Source organism: Leucoraja erinacea, chromosome 20, assembly GCF_028641065.1.
Source record: "Leucoraja erinacea ecotype New England chromosome 20, Leri_hhj_1, whole genome shotgun sequence".
In the NCBI taxonomy this organism is placed as follows: Eukaryota; Metazoa; Chordata; class Chondrichthyes; order Rajiformes; family Rajidae; genus Leucoraja; species Leucoraja erinaceus.
In genome coordinates, this window is record NC_073396.1 from 21,599,741 (window position 1) to 21,620,025 (window position 20,285).

Below are 20,285 nucleotides of genomic sequence, written 5' to 3' on the forward strand. Positions count from 1 at the left end.
TGGCTCTGCTAATACCCAGCGTCATGGTGGCACAGTGGTAGAGTTGCTGCCTTGCAATGTCAGAGACCCGGGTTCAATCCTGACTATGGGCGCTCTCTGTACGGAGTTTGTACGTTCTCCCCGTGATCTGCATGGGTTTTCTCCAAGGTATTCGGTTTCCTCCCACACTCCAAAGACGTTCAGGTTTGTAGATTAATTGGTTTGCTATAAAAGTAAATTGCCCCGAGTGTGTGTAGGATAGTGTTAGTGTGCGGGGATCGCTGGTCGGTGCAGACTCGGTGGGCCAAGGTCCTGTTTCCATGCTGTATCTCTAAACTAAACTACTAACCCTAAACTGTCCTACAATCCCTGTAGGCAATGTCCTACCAGCCTAGGCATCCTCTGCCCCACCATCGACCTTTTGCCTTCTCTTGCGGATCATAAATCCGCTGCCTCACAGCACCAGAGACCGGGGTTCGATCCCAAGCACAGGTGCTGTCAATGTGGAGTTTGCACGTTCTCATGGGGTTCCCCAGTTTGCTCCGATCTCTTTCCACATCCCAAAGTTGGGTTGCAAGCTACCCAAGCAGAATGTGAGGTGTACATAATCATGAGAGGAGCTGCCCGAAAGGCAGTTGAGGCAGGAACTCTTGCAACATTTGAGAAACACTTAGACAGGTACATGGATACGATAGATTTGTAGGGATATGGGCCAAATGCAGGCAGGTGGGACTAGAATAGACAAGGCATGTTGCTCGGTATGGGCAAGTTGTGCCGAAGGGACTGTTTCCATGATGCATATAGAGAAAAACACGAGGAAAAAGGACTATACAGCTGCCAGACCTGCTGAGTTCCTCTATTTTCTTTTTGCTCAAGATTACAGCATCTGTACGCTCTTGTGTCTCCAAGTAATATATATGTTTAGTTTAGTTTAGTTTATTGTCATGTGTACTGAGGTACATTGTAAAGCTTTTGTTGCATGCTTTCCAGTCATCAGACATTCAGTCTGAAGAAGGGTCTCGACCCGAAACGTCACCCATTCCTTCTCTCTAGAGATGCTGCCTGTCCCGCTGAGTTACTCCAGCATTTTGCGTCTACCATCAGGAATACAATAGTACATGATTACAATTGAGCCATTTGCAATGTATAGATACATGATAAGGGAATAATGTTTAGTGCAAGGTAAAGCCCGCAAAGTTCGTTCACGGATATTCCGAGGGTCACCAAAGAGGTAGATGGTAGTTCAGCACCACTCTCTGGTTGTGGTAGGATGTCGATGCCGAGCTTCCTAAGCCTTCTAAGGACGTAGAGGCGTTGGTGTACTTTCTTGGTCGTTGCTTTAATGTGGGTGGTCCAGGAGAAGTAGTTGGTGATATCGCCTCCTAGGAATTTGTAGTTTTCAACCATCTCTACTTCAGCGCCGTCATTGCAAACTGGGGTATGTGTCGCTAGAAGTCCTGAAGTTGATCATTATCTCCTTGTCTTGCTGACTTTGAGAGAAAGGCCATGAGGATCTCGATCTACTTCCTGTACTCCTTCTCATTATTATTTGATGTCCGGCCCACAATGGTGGCATCGTCTGCAAACTTGAAAATTGAATTAGATTTGTACAGTACATGGCTGCACAGTCGTGGGTGTACAAGGAGTAAAGAAGGGGGCTGCGAGTGTATCCTTGCAGATGATTTGTCCCCTATCCTCACTGATTGGGGTCTGTTGGTCAGGAAGTGGAGGATCCAGTGCAGAGATAAGTGCTGACCAAGTCCTGGGCGTTTGGTGACCAGCTTAGATGGTATAATGGTATTAAAGGCAGAGCTGTAGTCTATGAATTGGAGTATGACGTAGGTGTCTTTCTTATCCAGGTGCTCTGGGGATGAGTGTAGGGCTATGCCGATGTTATCACCCGTGGACCTGTTGTGGTGGTAGAAGAACTGCAGTGAGTCAAGACCGCTGGGTGGACTGGATTTAATGCATTCCATAACTGGCCTCTCAGAACATGTTATGATGGTGGATGTCAAGGCCACTGGACAGTCGTCGTTTAGGCATGAGGTCTAGCTTTTCTTTGGCGCTGGGATGATGGTGGTCTTCTTGAAGCAGGTGGGTACCTCAGAACGGAATAGGGGGAGATTAAAGATGCACATTGGTAGCTTTGAAAAACTGAAAAATGTTTTGTTCCCTTACAAATTAGATCCTCTCACCAACTAGAGAGTAGTACTGACCTACCATCTATCTCAATAGATAGACCTTCGGAATATCTCTAATCGGACTTTATCTTGCACTAAACGTTATTCCCTTTATCCTTTATCTGTACATTGTCGATGGCTTGATTGTAATCATGTATAGTCTTTTCGCTGGCGGACACAAAATGCTGGAGTAACAGCGGGTCAGGCAGCATCTCTGGAGAAAAGGGATAGGTGATGTTTCAGTTCCGAACCCTTTTTTATGGTCCATTTCAGTCTGAAGAAGGATTCCGACCCAGCATACAAGTCTATCTTGGGTATAAACCAGCTTCCGCAGTTCCTTCTCACAGTCTTTCTGCTGACTGGATACCACGCAACAAAAAAACTTTACACTGTACCTCGTTACAGTGAGGGTGGAGCAGCGGTAGAGTTGCTGCCTCACAGCGCCAGAGACCCGTGTTCGACCCTGATCACGGGTGCTGTCTGTACGGACTGTGTGGGTTTCCCCCGGGTGCTCCGGTTTCCTCCCACACACCAAAGACTTGCAGGTGTGTAGGGTATTGGCTTGGTACAAATGTAGATTGTCTTGAGTGTGCAGGATAGTGCGGGTGTACAGGGTGATCGCTGGTCAGCACGGTGTTGGTGGGGTCTAAGGGCCTGTTTCCGCGCTGTATCTCTAATCTAAAACAAAACTGAAAGAAGTGATAATATACTAAACTTCCGTACTTGTTTTTTTCCCCCCACAGCTGACTGACCCTGGGGAGGTTTCAAGGAGAGGCCATTGATATTTGTGTACAGACAGAGTGGTATTAAGATGGCTTGAAACTTTAACAATGTTTTTATGAGCAAGTTTCATCCTCTGGGTGAACTATTGTGAGGGTTTCAGCCAAGGCTCTGGTTGCCCTGAGCAGATTGTAAATAAAGTTTCCTCTTGTTCCATTGAGGGCGGTCGCGGCCTGATGACGCCGAGGAAGACCATCGTTTTCGATGGTCTGAGCGCCGCCGGGCCGCGCGTTTGCTCCTCCGCCGGCGGAAGGAGTTCCGGGAGTTTTTGGACCCGGGAGGCGGGCGAGGGTCCGCTCTGGGCCCGCGGGGGAGTTGGAGAGACTCGGTGGATGGAGGTAGGACGGAGGGCCCGGGGTAGATGCCGTGGGGAGGGAGGGAGGAGAGCCCGGGTGTGAGGCGGGCGCGGAGGCGGCGGGAGCGGTGAAAGGGGCCGGCGGGCGGGTGGCGGAGCGCGGGGATGTGGTGAGAGAGAGAGGGGTGAGAGGGGAGGGGTGGGGGAGGGGGGGGTGGGGGGGAGGGGAGAGGGGTGGGTGCACCCAGGCTGAGTAGGGGAGGGAGGTGGAGAGTGGAGGGGGAGGGGTGGGGGGAGAGGGGTGGGTGAGGAGAGGGGGGGTGAGGAGAGGGGTGGGGAGGAGAGGGGTGAGGGGAGGGGGGGGAGGTTGGGGGGGTTGAGGGGAGGGTGGGGAGGAGAGGGGTGGGTGCACCCAGGCTGAGTAGGGGAGGGAGGTGGAGTGGAGTTGGGAGGAGGGGAGGGAGTGGGGGAGTGGAGGGTTGGGTGAGGAGAGGGGTGGTGGGGACAAGCTTAGGAGGGGCGGGGGGGTGGAGTGGGGTTGTGGGGGGGAGGGGAGGTGGGGAGGGGGTGGGAGGGGAGGCATGTGTGGAAAAGGGGGGGGAGGAGAGTGGTGATGGAGGGGGGGGGAGGGTAGGAGTGGGGGGGGAGTGGATTGAAGGGGGCATGTGTGGAAAGGGAGGAGGGGAGGGGGTATAGGGTGGCGGGAGGGTAGGAGGGGGAGAGGGAGGGGGATAAATGGGGAATATTGGAGGAAGAGGAGTGGGGGAGGAGGGTAAGGGAGAGGGAAGAGTGGCCTTGGAGGGGAAGGGGTAGACGTGGTGCAGGAGACGGAAGGGTGGAGGGGAGGGAGGAGTGAGGGGGTAAAGGGGAGAGGGAAATAGTGTGGAGGACAGAGGGGAGGGAGTGGGGACCACAGGAGATGGAGGGGAGAGTGTGGAGTGGGACGGGAAGAAGGGGATGGAGGGACGAAGGCAAGAGGGGGAATGTTATGATAGTCAGCGTCATACAACATGGAAGCAGGTCTTTCAGGTTGACCTGCCCACGCCAACCCATCTAAGCTAGTTCCATTTACCCGTGTTTGGCCCTCTAAACTGTTCCTATCCATGTACCTGTTCAAATGTCTTTTAAATGCTGTTATAGAACCTGCTTCAACAGCGTGGAAACAGGCGTTTCGACTCACCGAGTCCACACCGACCAAAGATCACCCAAACACTAGTTCCATCCGACACACTAGAGACAATTTTCAGAAGCCAATTAACAGCCCATTACAAACCTGCACTTCTGTAAAATATGGGAGGAAACTGGAGCACCTGAAGGAAACCCACCAGATCCGTGGTCAGGATTAAAGCCGGGTACCTGGCGCTATGACGGAGCAACTCTACCACTGTGCCTCCTTAATAGTCTTGACTCTTGAGGAAGTGCAGATGACAGTGGCATAACATAGAACTAGCTTAAACGGGTTGATCGATAGTCAGCATGGACACGGTGGGCTGAAGGAGGGTTTTTTTCTCTCCAGCATTTATGCTCTTTTGTCCTCCCTTAGAAGCGGACCTGGCGCAGTGACGGAGCTGACGCTGAACCCAGCTGGTGACACACGTGGAAGGGATGGCATTTGTAGCAACTCCAGGAGCGGTGGTGGACCAGACCACACTCATGAAGAAATACCTGCAGTTTGTGGCTGCCCTGACTGACAGCAACACCCGTAAGTTCTAATTTTTGTCTTGCGTCTGCCCCGTCTAAGGTGGGGAGGACGGCGAGAGGCCATTCCGTCTTTGATCTAATGCTAGTTTATACTGTGTAAGAAGGAACTGCAGATGCTGGTTTACACCAAAGATAGACACAAAATGCTGGAGTAACTCAGTGGGTCAGGCGGCATCTTTGGAGAAAAGGAATAGGTGATGTTTCAGGTCGAGACCTTTCAGACGGATTTATACTGCAACTGATTTGTATCTCAGTTAGACTCCACAAACTGCAGATGGTGGGGAGCGGCAAAAACCACCGCTGCCGATTCCCACTTTCAAAGATTCCAACTCCAAGTGAGATTCCCACAACCAACTGCCCGACCAGAGTTATGGGTGAACGGACATCAAACATAAACGTTATCTCTGTTTCTCCTTCACTAACCTGCCGAGCGTACAAAGTTCTTAACTAAAAATTTATATTTATTACTGCAAGCGAAAATATGTAAGGCTGGCTGTTTAATTGTCACGCCCAACCCCATTATTACATTGAGGAGATAGTTTCTCCAGCAATTTTGTGTACCTCCCATTGTTACATTGTTTAATGGAGTTAAGCATCCATCGAAGGGATTTCTTGTCAATTTCAGTTCCTTGTCAATTTCAATGCCTTGTCAAGTCAAGAGTGTTTTATTGTCATATGTCCCGGATGGGACAATGAAATTCTTACTTGCTGCAGCACAACAGAATATGTAAACATGGTACATAACTGGGGAAGAGAAAAAAAAAAGTTCAATAATTAACAAATATAGTGCAATAATATAGTCTTTTACAGTTCAGAGCTTATTCATTGTTGTGTTTGATAGCCTGATGGCTGTAGGGAAGAAGCTATTCCTGAACCTGGACGTTACAGTTTTCAGACTCCTGTACCTTCCTCCTAATGTCAATGGTGAGATGAGTGTGTGGCCAGGATGGTGTGGGTCATTGATGATTTTGGCTGCCTTTTTGAAGCAACGACTACGATAGATCCCTTCGACGGTGGGGAGGTCAAAGCTGGTGATGGACTGGGCAGTGGTCGCAAATTTCTGCATTCTTTTTCGCTCCTGGATGTTCAAGTTGCCGAACCAGGCCACAATGCAACCAGTCAGAATGCTCTCTACCGTGCACCTGTAGAAGTTTAGGAGAATCCTCTTGAACGTGCTGAATCTCCGTAATCTTCCCAGGAAGTAGAAGGAAGTACCTGTCAATTTCAATGCCTTGTCAATTTCAATCTTCTTCTGCTTCTTCTTAAGCCCTTTGCTCCTCTAGGGAGCATAGGCCATTGACAAATGTCCTCCACCTCACTCGATTCTTGGCAGTTCTTTCGAAATCTCCCCAGTTGAGCCCACTCTCAGACATTTCTGTCAGGACACCTCTTCTCCAGCTGTTCCTGGGGTGACCTCTTTTCCTTTTGGGGGTTCCATTTCAGGGCTTGCCGGGTGATGTTTGTGGCAGGTTTCCAGAGGGTGTGTCCAATCCAACTCCATTTTCCTGTCCGGAGTAGATGATGGACTGCCTACTGACCAATTTGATCTCCCCTGACTGTGTCCATCAGCCAAGCCCAGGACTAGGAGATTGTAAAGCACCATTTTGCTGGCAATTGTGGCAGCGTTGCCAGCCTGGAACATGGTTCGGATGTTCCATGTCCCCACGAGGATGGATTTCCGTGGCGTCAGAAGGTGTGTCAGCTTCCCAGCGCCCTTGCGGGTTTGGCTGGGAAGCGTCATGTTCCTCTTCACTGGGGCACCTTCTTCAACCAAGTGTGTAATTTGGTTTTCATTCGTCAAAGTTTTTATAACTCACACTTTTTTCCAGGGTGGGGTAGTTAACCTCATGCCCAACCCCCAACCTGGAGGACCAGAGACTGCTTCGTCTGCCTCCTCACCCGAGACCTGTCCGGTTTGGTTGAACCTGCCAGGGATATGAAACCCCATCCGGCATAGGTCTCAGGATCACAGGAGTACACAAGCCTCTCCTCAATGTCAAGGTTGCAGTCCAGGAGAGGTTGTCAATTTCAATGCGTTGTCAATTTCAGTGGCCTTGTCAATTTCAATGGCCTTGTCAATTTCAATGGCCTTGTCGGTTTCAATGCCTTGTCAATTTCAATGGCCTTGTCAATTTCAATTGCCTCCACAGTGTAACCTGCAGCCTGTGTTCTTAAAGACATAGTCCACTATAACCAAAATCCATTATAAAGAGGTCCGTATTAACGAGGGTTTATTGTACCTTTATTAATTCTCTCAGCTCTGGGATCCCAGGAGGAGCAGCCTTTGGTGGTGGTCTACTTGTCACATGTGCAATGGCACAGTGAATTTCTTTTTGAATATTTACACATGCGGGCGCCGTCATGTTTTGCTGTCATTTCCAAATTCTGGCCCGCCCGCGCTCTCGTCTACTGGAGCAGTCCCTGATCCAGGAGAGCACCAGGTTCCTTCCTCTGTCGCCTTCGACCGGATCGGTCCGCGAACTCACGTCCCTCTCCTCGCCCGGCCTCTCTGTGTCTGTGAAGTTCACCAACACTGGGACTATTCCATTAACACCTCCAAATATTCAATAGGGACGTGACGTCCTGTCTAACGCGCGATATCTATCATGCAACGTGATACTCCAGCAGAGGGGGAACCCAGGGACGACTGAAATGCTGTCCCCCCATTTATGAAGTTCACTATCCCACCACCTTTCACACCAACAAATGGGAACTGAGTAACAGAATTAAAAACGCAGGAAAGCACATAATGCTGGAGTAACTCAAGGTGTGTAGCACCCAAGATGGCACTGAGGCCAGTGACTGTGCCGGTCCCAAAAGTGGATCTGCAATCATTCATTACAGTCGTTCCGTTCTTTTACCCGTTCACTGTGAGTGGCTTGATTGTAATCATTGTATAGTCCTTCCGTTGACCAGATAGCACGCAACAAAAAGCTTTTCACTGTATCTCAGCACTCGTGACGCCAAGCTAACTCAGCGGGTCAGGCAGCATCTATGGAAGACATGAACAGGCCATTTCAGGACCATTCTTCAGACTAGATGTAGTAGGGGGAAGAATGCTGGAAAAGAGGTGGGGGCGGGGCAAGTAGGTGATTGGTCTCACCCTCCCCCCACCTTCCCCCACCTCTCTTTTCCAGCTGTCTCCCCCGCCCCTTCTACAATCGGGCTGAAGAAGGATCCCAACACAAAATGTCACCTATCCACGTCCTACAGAGATGCTGCCTGACCTGCTGAGTTACTTCAGGACTTTGTGTCTATCTTCTGCATTTGCTCGTTTCTTCAGTATTGAAGATGTGTCTGATTCACACCGGGGAAACCGAAATGTTGACGCTCAGGAAGCTGCTGATTGTTTTCAAGTTTATTGCCATTGCCTCTTGCCTTTTATCATAATTGATGGATTGATTCAGAATTTAAACAGAAGCAAAATGATGGAGACAAATTGCTGGAGCCCTTGAGACTATTTAGAAAGTGGCTGCATGTGTTTACGTTAGTGTGCGCGCATGTGTGAGTGCGCGCGGGTGCGTGTATGTATGTGCGCGAGTGTGTGTGAGCCTGTGAAACAGTATGACTGTGATGCTACTTTCTATGATGGGCGATGTTAGTAAAACTGATAAGATCTGATTGCTTCTGTGGGATAGTAAAGTAAAGTAAAGTAGGCGACGTCTTGTTTCCGACCTAAAGGAATATATTTTCTCTCTCTGCAGCTGACGAAACTAAACTAAAAATGATGCAGGAAGTCAGTGAAAACTTTGAAGTAAGTTCCCAAATAGAATGTTCTGCATGAATTTAAATGTTTTCTTTGTTCGGCACGAACTTGTGGGGCCGAGATGGCCTGTTTCCGTGCTGTAATTGTTATATGTTATATGTTTGTGCGATTCTTGACAAAGTTTTCTTCTGATGAACGTGCATTAAAAGTTTAGCTCGGTTCAGAGATGCATCTTGGAAACAGGCCCTTCGGCCCACCGTGTCCCCACTGACCAACCATCACCAGTTCACACTGGTTCTATCCTACACACCCGGGCCTAATTTTACAGAAGCCTATTAACCTACACACCTGCATGTCTTTGGAGTGTGGGAGGAAACTGGAGAAAACCCACATGGTCACAGGGAGAATGTACAAACGATGTATAGACAGCACCCGTGGTCAGGATTGAACTTGGGTCTCTGGCGCAGTAAGGCAGCAACTCTCCCTCTGCGCCACTCTGCTGCCCTTGTTTTAGGTGTCATTCGTAACTGTCACTGTATGTCATATTGTCACTTGTGGGCATAGCACCAAGGCAAATTCCTTGTATGTGAATACTTGGCCAATAAACTTATTCATTCATTCATATGGGTGGTGATGGAAACACATACGATGGTGGCATTTAGTAGACTTTTAGAAAGGCACCAGGATGTGCAGGGAATGGAGGGATATGGACCATGTGCAGGCAGAGGAGATTAGATTAATTTGGCAACATGTTGCTGTTCAGCATTGACATTGTGACCACGTGGGTTTCCTCCAGGTGCTCCAGTTTCCTCCCACACTCCAGTGACGTACTGGTTTGTACATTAATTTGCTTCGGTAAAAAAATTGTGAATTGTCCCTAGTGTGTAGGATAGTGCCAGTGTACGGGGTGATCGTTGGTCAGCACGGACACGGTGGGCCGAAGGGCTCTTTCCACGCTGTATCACTGAATGAAGCCAAACTGAATATTTAAAAAATCTGTGCTTCCGTTGTTTTTTCAGAATGTCACCACTTCACCGCAGTACTCCACATTCCTGGAACACATCATTCCTCGCTTTCTCACATTCCTGCAAGACGGAGAGGTGCAGTTCCTTCAGGAAAAGTCTGCTCAGGTGTGTTGCCGACGTGAATCCCAGGATCTGCTTTGTCCAGTAACATCTTTGGCTTAACCGGTCAAAAAATTGGCATCAATTCTTTTCAGTTAATTCAATATTGCTTTTTTCGTCAAAGACACAAAGTGTGTACGTATAATTGGGGTGGCATGATGGCACAGCGGTAGAGCTGCTGCCTCACGGTGCCAGAGACCTGGGTTCGATCCTGACCAGGGGTGCTGTCTGCGTGGAGATTGCACGTTCTCCTGCGACCGCCTTGGCTTTCATCCCACATTCCAAAGACGTGCGGGTTTGTAGGTTAATTGGCCCTCTGTAAATTGTCCCTCGTGCGCAGGATAGAACAAGTGTACGGGGTGATCGCTGGCCGGCGCGGACTTGGTGGGCCGAAGGGCCTGTTTCCGTGCTGTATCTCCAAACTAAAACAGATCCTCTATTTTTCATCCACCTATTTTTTCATCCCCTACATTTAATCCTTTTGAAAGTTAAAGTTGTTGAAAGAGTGGTGGGTGCCTGGAATGAGCTGCCGGGGGTGGTGGTGGAGGCAGATACGATAGTGGTGTTTAAGAGGCTTTTAGTTGGGCGCATGGATATGGAGGGATATGGATTATGTGCAGTGAGGTAAGAGATGGTTTTGGCATCGTGCTCGGCATAGACATTGTGGGCCGAAGGGCCAGTTCCTGTGCTGTACTGTTCTACGATCTATGAATATCCCATTTCAAGTATCATATTTGCGTTCTTGAAAGTGCCAAACCATAATTTCTCCATAATTTGTTCAGAATTTGTTTCAGGCAGCCCTTTTCCCAAAGTCCACATCCAGAGCAATCTGCTACTTGTATAATAAGATTGATTGGCGAGCTTTTAATTTTTATTGCACAAATTGTATATTTGCAGCAAGTTCGAAAACTCGTCCTTGAAATTATTCACAGAATTCCAACAAATGAGCATTTGCGATCCCACACAAAAAACATCTTGTCTGTGATGTTTCGCTTTTTGGAAGTGAGTTTTCAATCTTTTCTTTGCGTCTTTTCAACTGTTAATATATGAATTTTGCGAGTGAGTTTGTACTACAGCCAGCATTGAAGCATTAGCTCTTTATAGTTATAGATAGATGGAGAGATACATATGGGGCTGAGCAGCATTGGTGAATGAAGACTACCAAGTTTGTTTTATATGTTAAAACACAGGGTCCTTTGTTCTCGGCGCATCCCCACCCCCCCTTCCCCCCCCACCGGGTCCCTCTTTGTTCTCAGCGGCATGTCCTCGACCGACCGAACTCCGGGACTCTAGCGGCCACCTTTGACACTACAGCGCCCTTTCACACAGACCATGACTTGATGCTACATCGGGAAGCCAGCCAACACAATCAAAGACTTGTCCTACCCCAGTCATTCCTTCTCCCTGCTCCCGTCCGGCAGCTTCTTCCCCTCTGTTATCAGGCTTCAGAACAGCCCTTCCACAAGCTCGGGTACTGTCCGATGCACCTCTGTCATTGGACATCGTCTTTGGAACTATGGTGAAGTAGTGCTAGCCGCAGCCTCACAGCACCAGAGACCCGGGTTTGATCCTATCAACGGATGCTGTCCGTACGGACTTTGTACATTCTTCCCGTGACCACACGGGTTTTCTCCGGGTGCTCCGGTTTCCTCCCACACTCCAAAGACATACAGGTCTGTAGGTTAATTGGCTTTGGTGATGATTGTAAATTGTCCCTAGTGTGTGTAGGATAGTGCTAATGTATAGGTGATCGCTGGGTGGTGTAGACTTGGTGGGCCAAAGGGCCTTTTTCCGCACTGTATTTCTTTTTAAAAAAAAACTACCCCAATGCGGACATTGGACCTTGTCTATGGAACTGATGCGCTACATTGCTGAGAACCACTACATCTTCTCCTTTACTCTACCTATTGGTCTTGAGTTTGACTTGATTGTGTTTATGTATGGCATTATCTGGTCAGATTGGATAGCATGTTCGCTGTAACATGGTACATGTGACAAACATAAACCAGAAGGATAGCAGGGATCGGATAGTAAAAGTAGTGCACCCTGTTGATGGATAAATGTATAACTTGTTACCGTGGTTTAGGTTGAGAATGAAGAGAATGTCCTCATTTGCCTCCGTATCATCATTGAATTGCACAAACAGTTCAGGCCGCCGATAACGCAGGAGGTAAGTGCCTTTCCTTTAAAGACCAAAACCTTGTGTTTTGTTTTGGGTTGTGTTTTGAGCCCTTATTCTGAACTTCCAATTTTTTTAAATGTTAATTTTTTAATAAAAAAGTTTTTCAAGTTGCAGTCCAGACCAGTGTATGGTTTCTGTCCCCTACTCTTGATCAGGATGCTTTACTGTACAATTTCAGAAGGCTGTCTCAAGTCATCTGCCTGCCAGTTGCATACGTTCTATGAGCAGAATTAGGCCATTCGGCCCATCAAGCCGTTCTATCATGGCTGATCTATCTTCCCCTCTCAACCCAATTCTCTAAACTTCTCCCCATAACCCCTGACAGCCTGGGAATCTGTCAACCTCCGCCTTAAAAAATATCCAATGACTTGGCCTCCACAGTCGTCTGTGGCAATGAATTCCACAGATTCACCACCTTCTGACTAAACAAATTCCTCCTCATCTCCTTTTTAAAGGTACGTCCTTTTATTCGGAGTTTATGGTCTCTAGTCCTAAACTCTCTCCCCCTAATGGAAACATTCTCCCTACATCCTCTCTATCCTGGCCTTTTACTTTTCGGTAAGTTTCAATGAGGTCCCCCCCCCCCATCATCTTTCTAAACTCCAGTGGGTACAGGCCCGATGCTATTAATCGTGTATCATATGTGAATCATCCTGGTAAACCTCTGGACCCTCTCCAATGTCTTCCTTCCTCAGATATGTTGGACCACATCCTTCCTCAGATATGTTGGGCCTGGACTACACATTTCCTTCCCCAAATAGCTTGTTATGATCTGGTGGTTTCATAGTCACTGTGGCTATGGTGGTTTCACAGCATCTTTAAATTAAAAGACTCGTCTTTAAATTAAATTAATCAGGGCTTCATTTATCTGCCCAGATCAGTACCTTATCAATGTTATCCCAGTCACTTAATATTAGGTCAGTAATTCAACCACCATGTGATCCCAGTTTTACATAGACCATGGAACACTAGAGCACAGGAACAGGTCCTTCTGTCCACATTCTCTGTGATGCCAAGTTAAAGTTATCTCCTCTGCTTGCACGTAATCCATCCCCTCCATCCCCTCCATATTCAGGCGATCATCTAAAAGCCTCTTAAACATAGAAACATAGAAACATAGAAATTAGGTGCAGGAGTAGGCCATTCGGCCCTTCGAGCCTGCACCGCCATTCAATATGATCATGGCTGATCATCCAACTCAGTATTCCGTACCTGCCTTCTCTCCATACCCCCTGATCCCCTTAGCCACAAGGGCCACATCTAACTCCCTCTTAAATATAGCCAATGAACTGGCCTCAACTACCCTCTGTGGCAGAGAGTTCCAGAGATTCACCACTCTCTGCGTGAAAAAAAAGTTCTTCTCATCTCGGTTTTAAAGGATTTCCCCTTTATCCTTAAGCTGTGACCCCTTGTCCTGGACTTCCCCAACATCGGGAACAATCTTCCTGCATCTAGCCTGTCCAACCCCTTAAGAATTTTGTAAGTTTCTATAAGATCCCCTCTCAATCTTCTAAATTCTAGAGAGTATAAAACCAAGTCTATCCAGTCTTTCTTCATAAGACAGTCCTGACATCCCAGGAATCAGTCTGGTGAACCGTCTCTGCACTCCCTCTATGGCAATAATGTCCTTCCTCAGATTTGGAGACCAAAACTGTACGCAATACTCCAGGTGTGGTCTCACCAAGACCCTGTACAACTGCAGTAGAACCCTCTCTGCTCCTATACTCAAATCCTTTTGCAATGAAAGCTAACATACCATTCGCTTTCTTTACTGCCTGCTGCACCTGCATGCCTACCTTCAATGACTGGTGTACCATGACACCCAGGTCTCGCTGCATCTCCCCCTTTCCCAATCGGCCACCATTTAGATAATAGTCTGCTTTCCTGTTTTTGCCACCAAAATGGATAACCTCACATTTATCCACATTATACTGCATCTGCCAAACATTTGCCCACTCACCCAGCCTATCCAAGTCACCCTGCAGTCTCCTAGCATCCTCCTCACAGCTAACACTGCCCCCCAGCTTAGTGTCATCCGCAAACTTGGAGATATTGCCTTCAATTCCCTCATCCAGATCATTAATATATATTGTAAATAGCTGGGGTCCCAGTACTGAGCCTTGGGGTACCCCACTAGTCACTGCCTGCCATTGTGAAAAGGACCCGTTTACTCCTACTCTTTGCTTCCTGTTTGCCAGCCAGTTCTCTATCCACATCAATACTGAACCCCAATGCCTTGTGCTTTAAGTTTGTATACTAATTTCTTATGTGGGACCTTGTCGAAAGCCTTCTGGAAGTCCAGATACACCACATCCACTGGTTCTCCCCTATCCACGCTACTAGTTACATCCTCGAAAAATTCTATAAGATTCGTCAGACATGATTTACCTTTCGTAAATCCATGCTGACTTTGTCCAATGATTTCACCACTTTCCAAATGTGCTGCTATCCCATCTTTAATAACTGACTCTAGCAGTTTCCCCACTACCGATGTTAGACTAACTGGTCTGTAATTCCCCATTTTTTCTCTCCCTCCCTTCTTAAAAAGTGGGGTTACGTTTGCTACCCGCCAATCTTCAGGAACTACTCCAGAATCTAAAGAGTTTTGAAAGATTATTACTAATGCATCCACTATTTCTGGAGCTACTTCCTTAAGTACTCTGGGATGCAGCCTATCTGGCCCTGGGGATTTATCGGCCTTTAATCCATTCAATTTACCCAACACCACTTCCCCGGCTAACCTGGATTTCACTCAATTCCTCCCAACTCCTTTGACCCGCGGTCCCCTGCTATTTCCGGCAAATTATTTATGTCTTCCTTAGTGAAGACGGAACCAAAGTAGTTATTCAATTGGTCCGCCATATCCTTGTTCCCCATGATCAACTCCCCTGTTTCTGACTGCAAAGGTCACTATCGTATCGTGGGCCACACTCCCACCACCACTGACCATCTACCCTAGCTATGCACAGTTTCCCGTGCCCCCATTTGTTTCAGAATAGATTTATAAATCTCTTTCCATGCTTAACATGTACCTTTATCACATTCTTGTGATTGGAGGATTTCTGATTCATTTTAGTTTCTCGGACATTTTTGAAGAATCCAGATACGAAATATTCACAGATTTTTTTTTTTGTCAGCTGGAGTAACTCAACAGATCAGTCAGCATCTGACCCGCTTAGTTACTCCAGCACTTGGTGTCTTTTATGTAAGCCAGCCTCTGCAGTTCCTCGTGTCTCCATTTTCTGAGGCAATGTATGTTTTTTTTCCTGTACAGATTCACCACTTCCTTGACTTTGTGAAGCAGATTTACAATGATCTCCCTAAAGTAGTGGTACGTATTGTGTTGAGAATTACGTTCTGCAAAATTACGTTCTGAGTGGTTCTTAGGAATAAAATGTACTTTTGTTTTAGTTTATTGTCACGTATAGCGAGGCACAGTGAAAAGCTTTTTTGTTGTGTGCTGATCAGTCAGCAGAACGACTATGCATGATTACAATCAAGCTTCCCATAGTGTACAAATACAGGATAAATGGAATAATGTTTAGTGCCGGGTAAAATCCGATTAAAGATAGTCCGAGGGTCTCCAATCCGGCAGATGGTAGGTCAGGACCACTCGAGTCGCAGATAGGACGGTTCAGTTGCCTGATAACAGCTGGGAAGAACCTGTCCCTGAATCTGGAGGTGTGCGTTTTCATACATGTGTACCGCTTGCCTGATGGAAGTGACCCATTCCTTCTCTCCAGAGATGCTGCCTAACCCGCAGAGTTACTCCAGCACTTTTTGTCTGTCTTCAACAGAAGGGAGGTTGGTTTGCGCGATGGTCTTGGCTGTGTCCACAATTCTGTGCAGTTTCTTGCGGTCTGCGATGGGGCTATTCTCAAACCGTGCTGTGATGCATCCCGATAAAATGCTTTCTATGCTGCGTCTGTCAAAGTTGGTGAGAGTTGGTGCCGGGTGGGGGGGTGTTATCATTGTTCATTTTCCTTCCTCCTTTCCAGACGCGATACTTTGAGAAGCCCCAAGCCATCGCCGACAACACGGTCCCTTCCCCAGAGATGGTGGGAATGATCACTCAGGTCGCCGTCAAAACCAACCCCGAGCGAGAGGACAGTGAATCAAGAACAGTAAGTCAACCCGGCAAAACATGCACTGTCCTTCATTTTGCTGACGAGGCCAACTCGGGTCGACTCTGTCCCCCCCATTTACTGGCTCAAGTGTCCACAGAGTGTTTTATTGTCAGATGTCCCAAACAGAACAATGAAAATCTTACTTGCAGCAGCATGACAGAATATGTAAATATAGTACTCTGTAAACTGTAATAAATGAAAGAAGTTCTCTTATATACACACACACACACACACACACACACACACACACACACACACACACACACACACACACACACACACACACACACACACACACACACACACACACACACACACACACACACATTTTGAGCTTTTGTTTGTGATATTGTTTACAGAGTACTATGCTTGCATATTCTGTGTAATACATATAGGTGAGCGTTGTGCTTGATAAATCGCTGGATTCAGCCAACAGAGTTTGATTCGCGAGGTATGTTATTACACTACCAAGTAAGGCACATAGATTCATGCATCCCCGTCCGCACTTGCAAACCCCGAGTACACATCGGAGGACGCCGCAGGATGTTCCCGTTCTTGAACTCCTGGCACCGTTCGCGACACGGTCCACGGCTGGGGCTCTCTCCCTGTAAGAGCGCCCGACATCAGCCTTAATGGCATTTCTTATCAGAGCAGACCGCGCCACTGCCCGCTACCCGAGCCAATCATAAGCCCCCCTTGCCTGCAACCTTTCTGCGCGATTCGCACGTGGGGGCACAGGTTGTCTACCCAACTATTGCTGTTGTGTTTTGCTCAACAACACTACACTTCCCCATGGGATGGTGTCAGACTTTCTCAGGCATTGTGCACAGATGCAAGGTCATCTATGGGAGACTGCCATCAAATCTTGTTTACGAAGGGATCAAAATGCAGTGCTGCTAATTTAGCTGATAACTCCATTTTAGCTGAAATTGTTATTTTAGGGCGGCACAGTGGCGTGGCTGGTAGATCCGCTGCCTCACAGCACCAGCGACCAGAGTTCGATCCTGACCTCGGGTGCTGTCTGTGTGGAGTTTGCACATTCTACCGTGTGGATGACCGTGTGGGTTTCCTCTGCGTGCTCCAGCTGCACCCTATCCGAATAGTGATTAAATAACATAACATGTAACTATGAACATTTTATGAGGCACTCCATTCTAGACTCTTGTATGAGATCAAGAGGCAAGAGTGTTGAATTTACTATGTATTGAAACAGAACAGTTAAATTCTTACTTTGCAAAAGCCTAGTGGTGCAGCAGGTAGAGCTGCTGCCTCACAGTGCCAGAGACCCGCGTTCAATCCTGACCTCGGGTGTTGTCTGTGTGTGGCGTTTGCACGCTCTCCCTGTGACCACGTGGGTTTTCTTTTGGAAGGTCTGGTTTCCTCTCACATCCAAAGACATACGGGTTTGTAAGTTAATTGGCTTCTGTAGGGAGAGGGTACGAAGTGGGATAACAGAACGAGTGTGAACGATTGGTCGGTGTGGACTCAGTGGGCCGAAGGGCCTGTTTCCACACTGAATCTCTATACTGTCCAGTGTAAGATGTTAAGAATAAGGGGTCAGTCATTTAGAACGGAGGTGAGGAAAAACTTTTTCTCATAGAGGGTTGTGAATCTGTGGAATGTCTGAAAAGGCAGTGGAGGCCATTTCTCTGGATGCTTTCAAGAGCGAGTTAGATAGAGCTCTTAAAGATAGCGGAGTCAGGGGAGAAGGCAGGAACGGGGTACTGATTGAATGATCAGCCATGATCACAGTGAATGGCGGTGCTGGCTCGAAGGGCCGAATGGCGAACTCCTGCATCTTTTGTCTTTTTATCATCTGTTTTTAGTAATGTGATGCCATATCTTTATATAAAATATTTATCTTTCAGCATACCATAATTCCCAGAGGATCCCTGTCCCTCAAGGTGCTGGCTGAACTGCCCATCATTGTGGTCCTCATGTATCAGGTAGCTACGCTAGTTTCCCGTTAAGTGTCTTTAATTTCCTCCCTGCCTGTGCTTCACCTGGATTTGCACCTATTTCTCCCCTCCACCCTTCCTTTCCCCTCCCTCCCCTCTCTCCTCCTCCCTGCCCCCCTCTTTCGCGATGGCTAATATTAAAGAAACAAATCTGTCCTATTAATTCCATGCATTGGCCTAAACTATCGTGATGCTCTTGCTTCATTTCAGCTGTACAAGCAGAGTATCCACAACGTCGTATCGGAATTTGTCCCTTTGATTATGAACACGATCATGTTGCAAGTGACACCGCAGGCAAGGTAAGCAGGTTCCTCTAGGTGGTGCTGTTAGCCACAGGAAGCAACACTCCTGTCCACATTTCCATTTAGTCTCAAATCATCTGTTTCCTATAATTTAAAAAAAGTTGTGGAGCAAACAGCCTGATAAAATAGTGAGGAGTATTGATGGCATGTAATATAAAATAATCCAGCATTTAATCAAATTGGACACGGAGGGATATGGATGGTTATCTTAGTCATACAGTGTGGAAACAGGCCCTTCGGCCCATCTTGCCCATGCCGACCAACAGGCCACATCTGTACTAGCCCCACCCGCCCGCGCTTGGCCCAAAACCCTCTAAACCTGTCCTGTCCAGGCACCCATCCAGTTCTCTTTAACGTTATGATAGTCCCTGCTTGGGTGGGAGATTGCAACCTTTAAGTGGTCCGCCCTATTTCAACGAATGCAATCAACCCGGCGTGCACAATCAATTAGATCAAATAGAACAAGTTGTCCTCCAACTTTAGGCTGTGCACGCCATAAGCAAGAAGAAAAAGATGATAGCACCTGACTCAATTACCTTCTCTGGCAGCTCGTTCCACTATATCCTCTGGTTCTCCATTCCCCGACTCCAGGTAAAAGACTGTGCGTTCACTTGATCTATTCCTCTCATGATTTTGTACACCTCTATAAGATCACCCCGCGTCCTCCTGCGCTCCTGGTAACATCCTTGTAAAGCTTGACAATATCTTTCCTATAACATGGTGCCCAGAACAGAACACGATATTCTAAATGTGCTCTCACCAATATCATACAACTGTAACATGACCTCTCAACTCATTAGTCTGACTGATGAAGGCCAATGTGCCGGAAGTCTTTTTCACAACCCTAGGTAGACAAAATTGCTGGAGAAACTCAGCGGGTGCGGCAGCATCTATGGAGCGACGGAAATAGGCAACGTTTCGTCCCGAAACCCTGTCTACCTGTGATGCCTCTTTCAGGAATCCTACGTACCTGCACTCCTAGAACAAATTCTTTGTTTTGCACGTTAGCACCATTATAAATAAGTACAAAAGTGGAATGTAAAAATAGTAGATTACATATTTCACTCAGGGTGGGTATATAGAACCAGCTGCATTAGGAGGTAGTTGAGGCAGGTACTATAGGAGCATTTAAAGGACACTTGGAAAGGAAAGATTTGGAGGGACACGGGCAAATGGGACGAGCTTAGGCGGGGCATCTTGGTCGGCATGGATGAGTTCGACCGAAGAAAGTTTTTCTGAGCTGCATGAATCGACGGCTTCATGGCTATATAAATGTCACATCTATACCTACAATAACGGTCAGATGAAATAGCAGCTTTCTGGGACTCTAAGCAGTGGCAAATGTTTGTGGAAGATAATACAGCAGGTAGATTGCCATTTATGGAGGTTTGGTGGAGAAGATATAATTTAAATACTTTCTGCTGCTCTGGATGGATTGCCCCTCGTCTTATTTCACACACAAAAAAAAAATCTAAATTTGAATATCTAAATGTGATCTTTTTAACAGATGTATTTTTTTTCTTATTGTAGACTAAATAAACTTTACAACAAGGAACTATACGCTGACTTCATTGCTGCACAGATTAAAACGTTGTCCTTTCTCGCTTATATCATAAGAATCTATCAGGTACGCCCTCTTGCTTTTGAAGTTAAGGCTTGAGTTGAAAGGTGGGAGAGATTCTCTAAGCGATTCTGCCTCTTTCTTTTCTTCCACAGGAGTTGGTGGGAAAATATTCGCAACAGATGGTGAAAGGAATGCTTCAGTTGTTATCTAACTGCCCTTCTGAAACCGCCCATCTACGGAAGGAACTTTTGATCGCAGCCAAACACATCCTAACCACTGACCTTCGCAACCGTATGTAGTCCCCAGTTTATTCTTTTTTTTGAGCTGTGTCAATGTGAAAAGTCTTATTATGGACAAGAAAAAAAATAACGTTAGCTAATCATAAAA

General features: G+C 47.1%; 1 protein-coding gene across 1 annotated transcript in view; it reads left to right on the forward strand.

Moving 5' to 3' along the window:
* Positions 1–3,129: 3,129 nt before the first annotated feature.
* trrap (transformation/transcription domain-associated protein) overlaps positions 3,130–20,285 on the forward strand; it is a 168,782-nt gene continuing 151,626 nt past the window's right edge. Inside the window, 12 exon segments of the mRNA XM_055651623.1 lie at positions 3,130–3,277; positions 4,778–4,936; positions 8,640–8,689; positions 9,661–9,771; positions 10,663–10,767; positions 11,852–11,935; positions 15,222–15,278; positions 15,946–16,071; positions 17,943–18,020; positions 18,243–18,331; positions 19,865–19,961; positions 20,051–20,189. Of these exon segments, the coding sequence (XP_055507598.1) occupies positions 4,840–4,936; positions 8,640–8,689; positions 9,661–9,771; positions 10,663–10,767; positions 11,852–11,935; positions 15,222–15,278; positions 15,946–16,071; positions 17,943–18,020; positions 18,243–18,331; positions 19,865–19,961; positions 20,051–20,189 (1,033 nt within the window). The 5' untranslated portion in view covers positions 3,130–3,277; positions 4,778–4,839.